Source organism: Paralichthys olivaceus, chromosome 13 (genome assembly GCF_024713975.1).
Source record: "Paralichthys olivaceus isolate ysfri-2021 chromosome 13, ASM2471397v2, whole genome shotgun sequence".
Lineage (NCBI taxonomy): Eukaryota > Metazoa > Chordata > Actinopteri > Pleuronectiformes > Paralichthyidae > Paralichthys > Paralichthys olivaceus.
In genome coordinates this window covers 7,719,133-7,731,251 of record NC_091105.1, presented here as the reverse complement: position 1 = coordinate 7,731,251, position 12,119 = coordinate 7,719,133, and the positions used below count along the sequence as shown (strand labels likewise).

The 12,119-nt window shown below is 43.3% G+C and overlaps 1 protein-coding gene across 2 annotated transcripts in view; it reads left to right on the top strand.

The window, feature by feature from the left end:
- The window catches only part of cicb (capicua transcriptional repressor b), a 34,946-nt gene extending 22,925 nt beyond the window's left edge, over positions 1–12,021 (top strand). The window contains exons 5-21 of one of the 2 annotated variants that reach the window (XM_069537782.1): positions 421–532; positions 636–818; positions 916–1,048; positions 1,159–1,331; positions 1,731–1,869; positions 1,995–2,092; positions 2,186–3,206; positions 3,333–3,472; positions 3,581–3,741; positions 5,972–6,162; positions 7,142–7,606; positions 7,700–8,046; positions 8,137–8,294; positions 8,401–8,552; positions 9,078–9,212; positions 9,675–9,806; positions 9,909–12,021. In XM_069537782.1, coding sequence (XP_069393883.1) covers positions 421–532; positions 636–818; positions 916–1,048; positions 1,159–1,331; positions 1,731–1,869; positions 1,995–2,092; positions 2,186–3,206; positions 3,333–3,472; positions 3,581–3,741; positions 5,972–6,162; positions 7,142–7,606; positions 7,700–8,046; positions 8,137–8,294; positions 8,401–8,552; positions 9,078–9,212; positions 9,675–9,806; positions 9,909–10,198 — 4,030 coding nt within the window. In that variant the 3' untranslated portion in view covers positions 10,199–12,021. Of the gene's footprint in view, positions 1–420; positions 533–635; positions 819–915; positions 1,049–1,158; positions 1,332–1,730; positions 1,870–1,994; positions 2,093–2,185; positions 3,207–3,332; positions 3,473–3,580; positions 3,742–5,971; positions 6,163–7,141; positions 7,607–7,699; positions 8,047–8,136; positions 8,295–8,400; positions 8,553–9,077; positions 9,213–9,629; positions 9,807–9,908 lie in introns of both variants that reach the window. The other variant, XM_069537781.1, reaches the window with a different exon arrangement.
- Positions 12,022–12,119: the final 98 nt, after the last annotated feature.

The following is a 12,119-nucleotide window of genomic DNA, read 5'->3' as shown; positions in this document are numbered from 1 at the left end:
TCATTATAATTTTCTGTGTGGCACTGTGTACCCACACATACAGTTAGGGAGTGTGATATTTTCTCTATCCTCGCACTAATTTGGGCAGAAGAGCTCAGTGCCAGAACAAAGCAGATGGGAACAAAAGCATTCCATCTCTGTGCTCTATCACTATATGAAAGGAAGTGGCCAGGCTGTCAGCCATTGAAATGGACGAGCTATCTGCTGAATGTGCTGATGTATCTCATGGGAGATGAACTATTTGTGCTCTGTGTCTACATCCAATAGACAGTATGTAAAACCTGATTTGAAGTAGAAAATTGCTTAGTTATTAATATTAAAGAGTAAAAGAGAGAAACCTATTCTTACGTGGAAGGTTACATGTTTTTATTGATATTTAGTGGAGGTTATAAACACAGGTTGTTTCTTGTCTCTTTTCAGCTTCCTTCCAGGAGTTGTACCGGAGCAGCCTCTCTCTACATCACCAGTAAAGAGGCGCACTCAGTCCCTTAGTGCGCTGCCCAAAGATGGAGACAAGAGCAGCCCTGGAAAGGTAGCTCTTCCACAGCTTTTACCAGAAAATCAAAATTCTCTGTGTTCTTTTGAGTAAAATATGTAATGTAATATCTGCCTGTCTTTATTGTTCACTTGTTCAGAGGGAGAAGGACCACATCCGAAGACCGATGAATGCATTCATGATTTTCAGTAAGCGTCATCGAGCATTGGTGCATCAGCGGCACCCAAACCAGGACAACAGGACAGTCAGCAAGATTCTTGGGGAATGGTGGTATGCTCTAGGACCCAAGGAGAAACAGAAGTACCATGATTTGGCTTTCCAGGTACAAATGCCTCTGAATTCACCAATAATTCAAGTCCTATATTTTGCCCTCTACTTCCACTTACTCCCTCCTTTTTTGTCCCCTCTTCTTTGCCCAGGTTAAAGAGGCCCACTTTAAGGCGCACCCAGACTGGAAGTGGTGCAACAAAGACAGGAAGAAGTCCAGCTCTGAAGGCAGGGGAGTCCCAGGGGGCAAAGATATCAGAGAGAGGAGCATGTCTGAGTCCACAGGTTGGTAGTTTCAATCATCTTTCATGATTACACTAATACACACGTACAGTATACTTTTACAGTAATATTATCTCCAGCCCTTTAACAGTCCTCCTCTCACCTCCTAATAGAGCCTCATTCTGTGGAGCTGAAGGGAGTTGGTCCAGGTCTGGTTTCTGAGAGGAGTACAGGAGAAGGTCATGTGGGCCAACTAACCCGACCCCGAGCCTTCTCTCAAAGTGCCATGCACAGCCTTGAGCGGAGTGACAGGGGCAATACACAGGCTCTGGCAGAACTGGCACAGGTAAGAAGACACTAGAACAGCATGTGGACCTAGAAAGTTGATTGTGTAACATGCAATCTGCCATTTTGCAAACAACACAATCGTGTCAGTCTTCCTGCTGGAGAAGACAGCCTTTCAGGGCTGGTTTTGTGAACAGGATGCGATTTAAAATAGAAAAAAAAAACTGCAGTTATAGCATAATAAATCTTTTTTTTTTTAGAGAGAGAGATTTGCTTCTATGGACACAGTGTGGCAGTGACAATAATATTAAATTAATACATTTGATATTTTATAGAAAAATATAGAAAACACACAAACAATCTGCTTCATATAAATAAGAAAATACACATAAAAAGTAAGTCCTAGTCTCTTAAATCTGTTGGAAGGAATCTGATCATATATTTTATTTAATGATTTTAGATGTGTGGGGATGGTGGCAGCCAGTTTTCCAGTCATGCCACACCCCTATCACAGTCCCAGCGGGGGGTCAGTGAGGACATGACTAGTGACGAGGAGCGTATGGTCATCTGTGAGGAGGAAGGAGATGATGATGTCATTGGTGAGAAATCAGACCTACTCAACAATAATTTGTTTTATTGGAGATATACAGTATTTTCTCCTGTTCTTCTCAGTCTGTTGAAATTGCATGAATGCAGCATTAGTGTACATTTTTATTTTTCACAGAGGACCCCTATCCTAGCACTTCCATAGACCTCAAGTGTAAGGAGCGGGTGACTGACAGCGATAGTGATAATTGTTCTGCAGACGAAAATGATCGAAAGGTAACATTACTATTTGTCATTCAAAAGTAGTTGCCTTCTGTGGTGTCTTTCTTTGCTCTAAATATTTTTCTGTCCATTCTCCTTTCTTCTCAGAGAATTTTTGCCCCAGTCATCTGCTCCACTGCGTCATCCTCCTCCTCACACCACACACCTCATGGCAGGAGTGTCTCACTGTCCTCTTACCCCACCAGCAAGCGTTATGATGAGGGGAGATCAGGTGGGGGTGGGTTTTCAGATCACAGGAGGAAGGAAAGAGGAGAAGGAGAGGGTAAAGACACATTTGGGGGAGAGGGAGGAGGAAGAGGAATACAAGCCTCCTCTCTGTCCCTCTCTTCTGGCCAGTCAGTCATTTCCACTTCTCCAGCTGGAGGGCCTCCGTCCTCGTCAGTTAGTTCACTGGGTGGAAACCCACTACTGGGCATTGGCGCTGTGAGGATGGCGTCTACGGTGGTGACCAATGTAATGCGTCCTGTTATCAGCACACCGCTCCCCATCGCCAGCAAACCCAGAGATGGGGGATCTTCCTCCAGCCCTCATCTGGCGGAGAGGAAGTCGCTGACTCCCCATCAGCAGCCGCACCTCCTGATTGGCTCAGGGCCAGGAGGCGGGGCTGCAGCCACAGGGGGTGGGTACTACTCTTCTTCATCACCTAATCCTGTAGGTGGAGGCATAGGCCCAGGTGGTGTAGTGACTAATTTGGTGTTAGGAGGGGCTTTGTCTGCTCAACCAGCTGTCCAGCTCATCACCCCCTCCCCCCAGCCGCAGCCCCTGCATCATCAGGCCCATACCTCCGCTGCTGTTTCAGCTCTGCATAACCAAACCAATGGGCCCCTGTCTGTGCCCCTGCTTCAGCCCCAGTTCCTTCCTGCCTCCTCCCTGGCACCCCCTGGGGGTAAGGCCATCACACAAGTTCAGTACATCCTGCCCACTCTACCTGCAAACACCAACCCCAAGAGTCCACCTCAGCAGCTCAGCCAGCCAACCAGTATCTTCAACCTGCCCACAGCTCCACCCACACACATGTCCCTGGCCAATGGAAAGCAGCAGGGTACAGGTTCACTGACAGGATATACGTCCAGCCCTGCAGTGGGAATGGTCAGCCAGGGAACCAGAGGTGAGAGCCTTACATTAGCATTCATGACGATGCCTCTGGCGCACATAGGTAATCAATTATAAAGGTAATTGTGGTGACTGCTAATAAAATGCTCATCCCCTTTCTCTTTCCCTGTACTTGCCTCAGTGCAAACACAGTCTCCGGTGCTCCAGGGTAAAATGCTAGTTCCCATGGCAACAGTACGGACTGCACCAGCCCCTGCCCAACAGTTTCCTATTGTTGCTCCGCCTCTTCCTGTCCAGAACGGCGCTCAGACAGGAAGCAAGGTCAGTGAACACTTCACTGGAAACACTGGCATGAGAACTTTAGAACTGCCAATTCACACGTTTGTATTTGTCCTGTCTTCATGGCTTTGTCTCTCCATGCCTCTGCAGATCATTCAGATTGCTCCCATGCCACTGGTCCAGTCCCAGCTCCCACAGGGGGGGGCAGTGCACCCTGCCAGCCCCTTCCCTGTAACAGTGGGCACAGCTGCTGTGATGGCTCAAGGATCAGCTCCCTCCCAGACTGTACTGCTGCCACCAGCACCTACCAGGTAGGAAACACCGTACTGAGAGAATGAATAGGGATCCTTTAACTCTTTAACCTACAACACCACCACTGTGGGATTCTCATTTTGCACTTGGATATCTGGTTCTAATTTGAAAATATGATAGCTATCAACAGTAGTACTTTGCCAAATGGCAATTTCAAGCACCTATGGGCCTAGTGTGTGCTATGTGGTAAATATCACTACTTTGGTACTCCTTAATAAATGAAACAGTACGGGTAATTTTTCAATCATAAAAAAATGAATCAAAATTGGCTGAGTATGATGAATTAGTTGAAAGCCAGAACTAGATCTGTTTTCCTTTTTACAAACCTCACTGTAACAGCTTTGATGCTTTCAATATGTCTATTACATGTGTGCAATCCTGACTAATGAAATAGATAAAAGTTACTCTTGTGAGAATAAACTGTCAATGGTAAAATGAGTTTAATGAGTCAGTGTGTATTTTGGCTCTTCCTTCTCAATAGCTAAATTTACCTACTGACCTCGGTTTTCCAGTAGTGCTATGTTCTGACGAGGAGCAGGAAAAAAGAGTTTTCAAGTTCCATTCACTTCTGGACACTGGAGCTCTTTGTAACACTCATGTTTTAGTCCACACATTACATCCTATAATGGAGACCAATGTTTAAAAGCCTAAAAGCTATCTCTGTTAGGCAGACAGAGGAAAGGATAGATGAACCCACTGTTACAGCTTCGATGTCTGAACAGGGCTGTAAACAAATGACTGCGTGCCAGTAAAGGTTGACTCAGCCATGACTAACAGGCTCACAAGTACCTAACACTTCAGAATAAAACAGTTATGCCATAGCGTTCGTCTTATCCTGTGAACATGTTCCATAATCCCTTCTGTATTTAGAAAAAGTATTTCAACTCATGGGCAAACATTTATAATGTTGGATCTGCAGCGAGCCACATAGTTAGTTCATGTCTCTGCAATGGTAACAGCTGTAGCTGCGGGTATTATGTTTTCAGATTGTCCATGCATCTGTCTGTCATTACATTCTAGGTTTAAAGTTTAGGGTTGCTGTGATTTCACAAAATATTTTTGATGTGAATTATCAAGATTGCTTTGATTGAAATTCTTCAAATTTGGCACAAACATTCACTTAGACTCAAAGTTGATCAATCCCTCACAACTCATTTGTAAATGGCCATAAGTGAAAAATGTATCCATTTATCGTGACTAAATTCTCTAACTACCTTTTTTGAATTCTTTTAAAGCCTTTGTTACATATGAGTCTGGGCAGACATGGATGTTAACTGCAGCCTGGCTGCGGAATACAACCGTGAGGTGTAATTGTAGTTTCAATATACTAGTGCAGTCATTGGATAAGAGAATAGAATGATTATCCCCAAAACAGTAAATAGTAGTAAATATCACTTAAATATTGACAATTCCCTTGCAACAATCTTTAATGAAGTGTGTCCTTACTACAAAAATAGAAAGCAGCCATTAGGAGTGTGTACAGGACAATTTTCACCCATTAGACGCTTGATAAAATGTTTAATCAGTCATTTCAAATCTTTTTTAACTGGGCCACTTCATTCTTCCTGAGGTTTTTTAAATGGAATAAAAACACAAATTTAAACAGATGATAGAAGCTTTTGCTGATTACTGTTAAACAGGATTCGCTCTCAGTTGCCTGCTCCTTGTAGTTCATGGATTAAGTCCAGCCACATTCTACTACTTGACTGAGTTTAGTTGGCATAAATGAAACCAAACAGCATGAAGTTGTCACGACGGTGGTCCGGACTTCTTAAAGCATAGCGAGCAGACAATGTGAGAAACAAAAACTCCAGCAGGGGTGCAGCTCTAGCGGTGCAGCTCTATTCTGGATGTGTTAGTCATGCCGCTGGTGGCCCAAGTTGCCTCTGCCTGCCACCCCCACACTACCTCTCAACTTCTAACAAACACACACGCAGAGACAGACAGACAGAGAGAACAAACCTATAGCACTAGTTATTCGGAGCTGCTCGCTGTGATGTACACTCACCCACCGACCCCACTACAGCACTTTTATTTTTGTCCTCCTCTGTCTTTCTAATCATGTCTCTGTTCCCGTCCTCTCTATTCTGCCTCGTTATTTTACTCAAACACCTTTTGTCACTGCTTCTACACCTCTCGACATTTTCATGTCATCTTCTCTCTCCTCCATCTCTCTTTGTTGCCTTCAATTTTTTCTTTCCATTAATCACCTCTCCTGCTTTATTTCAGGATCACCTATGTCCAGTCTACTCCAGGGGTCCCATCCACTCTTCCTCTGGTCTCCACAACAACAGGCTCCTCTCCCACCCAGCAAGCTTTACCAGTGCCTGGGTCTGCATATGTTCCCTCGTCCTTAGCAACACTTGGGTTTACAGCCATTGCACCACCTGGACAGACATTGGTTCAGCCACTGATTGCAGGTCAGTGCCTCTGAATCATGATTTCATAGATTCTGTTCTTTATATATGAATTTTGTGCTTTTAAGGTATCGTATGAAGTTTCCTAATGAAAGGCCTTTGGGACAAATCTGGCTCTCCAACAAAAATATTTGGCCTTCTGTCAAATGTTGACGGTAGTTATTTCGATAATACATTTGATATTTACGGTAGTTATTTCGATATCAATGTAAATACAAGGCCAATTAAAATCATTATATAGCACCAACATCCTGATTTTTATTTACATAGTTGATACTAGTTATATAGTGTATATAGTCAAGTCAAGTTTATTTATATAGACAACTATAGACTTGATGTGCTTCAAGATAATAGGCAGATACATAACAAATACATGACAGAACTGAACTTGTGAGGTATAAATATATAAAATAAGAGGCTATTTGAATATATAAAAATTATAAATATTAGTTAAGTGAATTGTAAATAAATAAGTTGAATAATAATAAGTAACACGTTAAACATTATAGTTAAAATGGAGAACAATAAAAATTATACATGATTCAGCAATAAATAAAATAGAGGGGTGAAGGTGAAACTGTGCAGTGAGCTGAAATGTTTTTTCATCGATGAACACAGATAAAATAAAATCCACTTCATTTAAATGCATCAAATACAGTGCAGTCAAACACAACTTCAGCCTTTTTGACCAAAACAGATTTATTCAACCATAAATGAAGCTGGCCTGTTTATTGTGGGGGTTGATTAAATTAAAAAAAATCTAAATCTAAAATCTTAGGTAATCAGTAGTTGATGTGTTTATCCCTTTCAGTAGACCGCCACTGTAACAGTAAGACTAGTCACACACCTGACTCCTTGTTGAAACCTCAATCACAGGAGCACATTTGTTATGTTATTAATAATGAAGAAGATATTTATTCATGTCTTATCACTTAAGTGTAAAAGAAAATAAAAGAATATTTGAATTATGTTCTTCATCCAGGTCAGCCACCGCTTGTCGCCGCAGCTCAATCTCCACAGCCCCCCTTGTCAGTCCCTGCTTCGGGCTCCGGGGGGCAGATAGTCACCGCAATCTACCCTCAGTCACCTAGCGTCACCATGGCAACGGGGGTGGTCTCCATGACAGCAGTGCCCCCCAGTGTGGTCTACTCTGTCTCCAGCCCTTCCAGCGCGTCCCCTCACATCCTGCCCAAGCACATAGCCTCACCCGCCACAATTACACACCCGCATCCAGACAGACAGGCAGACCGGCACCTGCCTCCAGACAGACCTGCAGATCGACAAGCTGACCGGCAGGCTGAGAGACATAGTGAGCTGCTGACACATGCGGACAGACAGCTGGAGAGGCAGATGCAGACCTCAAGCAATAGCAGCTCAGTGGCACCTCCCAGTGGCTCAGCTGTGTCCATAAGGCCCTGCAGTCCTTCACTTCAAATCCAAACACCTGGTACCGCTGCATATATATATTTTTATCCAAGAGTAATTCTGGAAAGATTGTAATTTGGAGTGAATTTATTTATTTTTTCTTTCTGCTTTGCAGGCAACATACCAGGTACATCCAAACTAACCCAGCTTCCAGTCAGGGCCCCTCAGAAAGTGAAGGCGACCGTGGCAAACATTCCTGTGGGCAGCTATGAAGGAGGAGGGAGAGGAAAAGAGCGAGAACGGGAGAAGGACAGGGAGCGAGAGCGGGAAAAAGAGAGAGAGAGGGAGCGGGAAGATGCAGCCAACAGTCACTTCTCATTTGATCTTGAGCCGGTGGGGCAGACGGGTCCTCAATCAACACATCCTGCCGAAGAGCCACCGTCCTCCGACAGAGGCCTGGACGGCTCCAGTGCAGCGGACCCGTCTGACACACGGACCAGGGAAAGCACAACCGCCAAAGAGGTGAGAGGAGCATCACACACTGACCTTTAGCTCAAACACAATCACTTAACATCTATGTGATTTTTCTATGAAATATTTCTTTCTGTGCAGACTGGATGGAAGGAGTCCCACTCCTCCTCTCCTCTCCCTCCTCCATCAGCCACTGAACCTGTACTACCACCCCCACAGACTGACAAAGATGGCCCTACACCTAAAAAGGTCAAAGCCCGTCCACCTCCTCTGAAAAAGACTTTTGACTCTGTGGACAAGTGAGTTAACACCTTTGAGAATCTTTTACGTATTGTTGCAGAAATGATTGTTGGAGAGTGTATATATACTGTTCGTTTTGTGTGTGTGTCTTTGTTGGTCTGGCAGGGTGCTGTCAGAGGTATATTTTGAGGAGCGCTTTGCCGAGCTCCCAGAGTTTCGACCTGAAGAGGTTCTGCCTTCACCCACCCTGCAGAGTCTGGCCACGTCACCACGCGCCATTCTGGGCAGCTACCGCCGCAAGAGAAAGAACTCTACAGGTCTCACTCTCAAGAGCATTTTATGATAGTGTGAAAAGTCTATTGACTGCTTTAAACTTATATATGAATAAGTTGATCGACAACATGTAATGTTTTATGATTTGTCTGTGTTTTATGTTGTTTCATATAATACAAGATAAATCCAATAATTGAGACAAAGATCAGCAGATGAATTCATAATGAAAATAACTGTTAGTTCCAGCCCTGATCCTTTGGGTCATTTCATAAGTGTATAAAAAAGCAGATCTTCACTGTGTTTATAAATGCAGAGGTAGAACTATTTGTTCAGTGCTTATTGATTTTAGATCAATGATACACTGATGTGATATGGATCCTGAATTTATATTCTGCTGATATTTACTGTTGTTTCATTGTATGTGTGATATTAGTGTAATTCCTCTCAGTTGAATTTCTTGTTTCCTCTTTGATGAAGGCTGCACATTGTGTATAGTGGTTTTTAGATATTTTTTAGATATATTATTTATGTGCTGGTTTTTAAAGATTGCTTCCTATTTGTGCTCCTAGATTTGGACTCAGCCACTGACGATCAAGTCTCTCCTAAAAGAAAGAGCCGGCGGCGCTCCAGCTGCAGCTCCGAGCCCAACACTCCTAAAAGTGCCGCCAAGTGTGAGGGAGACATCTTCACCTTTGACAGAGCAGGTAACACACCAAAGAAAGATGTCTTTTTAGATATCCCTCAAATCTCTATGGTCTGTTTATTTCTTGGTTCTGGGCAGGATTTGTCGCAGTAATATAAAATAATGGGTCTGGGTTGGTGGAGAACATTAACTTGTTTGTTATTGTATTGTTTTTTGACATTTTTTCACTTTGTTTTAACTTTAACTATTGATGTCTTACAGACGCTTTATTGATTTTCTTAATTACTTTGACATGTGATTTCAAAAGTGATCATTTCAATAAGTAAAAATAATACGTTTTGCTAGAACAAATATAGAAACTTGGAAAATTGGTGATGTTGGAGTCCCTAGTGTAGCAAAGTATTTTGCTCTCAACTGAATATCACACATGTCCCATATTTGTTGAGACCTAAACAAACATGTTCATCATTGTAACCAGATTCCCGGAGTCTCAACCACTCCACCTATTTGTCCCCACTCCCAGCCACAGATGGAGAAGACATCTTGACAGAACTGGAGTTTGACAAAGTGCCGTACTCATCTCTGCGTCGGACGCTGGACCAGAGGAGAGCGCTGGTCATGCAGCTGTTCCAGGAGCAGGGCTTCTTCCCCTCAGGTAAAACAAAAAAACACACTCTGTACTATAAACACAATTGATCAGAGTGAGTTTCCACTTTCAGAAACAAGTTTTTTATTCATTCTGTTGTATTGCTTCCAGCTCAGGCCACTGCAGCCTTCCAGACAAGATACTCGGACATCTTTCCCACCAAGGTATGTCTACAGCTGAAGATCAGGGAGGTCCGGCAGAAGATCATGCAGACGGCTGCCCCCTCCGATGCCTCTGGTTTGGGCTTCTCTGACGCAGCCGGCTCCCTCCCTGGGCCCTCCGGCTCTCAGTCAGGAGAAGGTTCTGCGAGAGGAGGAGGCGACCTGCAGGACGGAGAAGTGGAGCAAGGGACAGAGGCGAGCCCAGAGGATCCTCGTGACTCGCAGGACTCTTGTAGATGAGCGAAGTTGACTAATTGAGATTGACCAATCAGTGACTGTTGCTGTCACATGTTTCCACCCCTACGCGCTTTCACACCATTTTTTTTTAATCCACTTTTTGCTCTCCTCTGATGAGATCATTTTTTTCTTTCTATTCTCTTCAGACGACCTTTGAGTGAGAGGTGTTTTATGCAACATTGGGACATTTTTTTTTATGTGTGACCCTTGTACCAAAAAAAGGACATGTGAAAAAACCTAGTGGCACAAAAACATACACACACACACACATGGCAAACTCTTATATCCCACACTTGAATTAGCACTCTGTATTAACCACCTTGGAGGAAGCTCCCATTGATGCCAGTGAACGAAGGACCATTGTGTACAGCTGCGCTCATTTGCCTCGAAGGAAGAAAGGGTTCTTGTTTTGGACGGAGATCTGCTTAGGCCTTTCAGAGGCAGTGAAAAGTCAGTGGTTTAAAAAAAAAAAATAGGACATTTTATGTTTTATTTGTTTTAATAGGGTCAGAAGAGTATAAACAGTGCAGTATCTGTTCCACCTGTATGTAGACTTAACAGTTGTAAGCCTGTGTCTTGTTTCTGCTGATTTTCGGGGGCTGGGCCTCCAACAGCTTGAAACCATTTGATTTGACAAAAAGCACTCGTTGCTACGGACCTGGAAAGATCTTTTCCCCCATTTTACTGTTCATACGTGGACCTTCAGGGGAGGTCTACACAGGACAGACTGATACATGGACTCAAACGTTAAGTGAACTTCTGGCAGTGCCATCATTCCTGCAATTACCTGTCTGGCCAAGTCCTCCCTTCTCTCAACTGACCCTCGAGCACATGCTAGTGGGAAGGAATCGAGCATTCCTGTGCCTCTCATTTGTGAACCATGAAGGAAGGAGGTGGGTTAGAATCAACAGGCACATCTTGGCTCTTTGTTGTAGAGGTCAGGCTGCTACAGCCTTAATCCTCTATTGCCAAGCAGTTTTATGAATTTTTTTAATGATTTGTATTTAACATGGTCATATTCAGTTTGTTGTCGTACTATTCCTATGGTTATTGTAATTCCTCCTTCTATCATTATAGTGGATCCTGGACCTGGTTCTATTCTCATTGCTGGCAGACATTTCCCTCATTTCTGCCAGTTCTTGATTTCTTGTACTAGTTTTCTTGTAATAATTCTGGAAACAGGTGAAGGAAGCTTATCCGATGCCTGCAGAGTTCCTCCGTTGTAGTCTTCCCTTGACTGGCCTCTCGCCTCAGCAAGGACCTGTGGTGCAGTTATTTTTTATGGTTCATTTCAAAGAGGAAGACAAACTCGATGCAGACCTTTAAATTCGTTCAACAGTAATAAGCAGTATGTTTTAGACAGCCTTGTATGCCTCTCTGTCCCACGCTTTATAGCCTCAACATTTGTACACATGCTTCCACCTCCTTCCTTCCCTTTGTCACTTTATTTCTCTCTCCAGACCTCCGTCATAGACAGGTGGAGAGAATAAACTGTGGTAAGTGAGAGGAGGGTAACGAATCAAAAAGAGAACTGGTAGGACGTAATACTGGTTGTGTCTGTGCAAGACTTGGTTGTGCTGTAAATAATTACTGTAGAGTCAATAGACTCATTATATTATTGATAAGGAACTTATGTTGACTTCTAAGACACATTACAGACGGTAAAAACACATGACATGGAAAAAACAATAAATATGACTATTAATGTTTTTGTGTTATACTCCTTGGTTTGCTGTTCCAGTATGCAGGAGAGGAATTTATATGAATAATTTAAGGTTTGTATATGTATCTTTCAGTATGCAAATAAAAATAGGTGTTGGATTAAAGTGATTTTATTGCTGGAAATGTGAAAAATTGGGCGGAGGACAGAGTGGTTCAAGGATTTTATCTATTTGTCTCGGTCCTGTGTATTTAACGGAGCCTA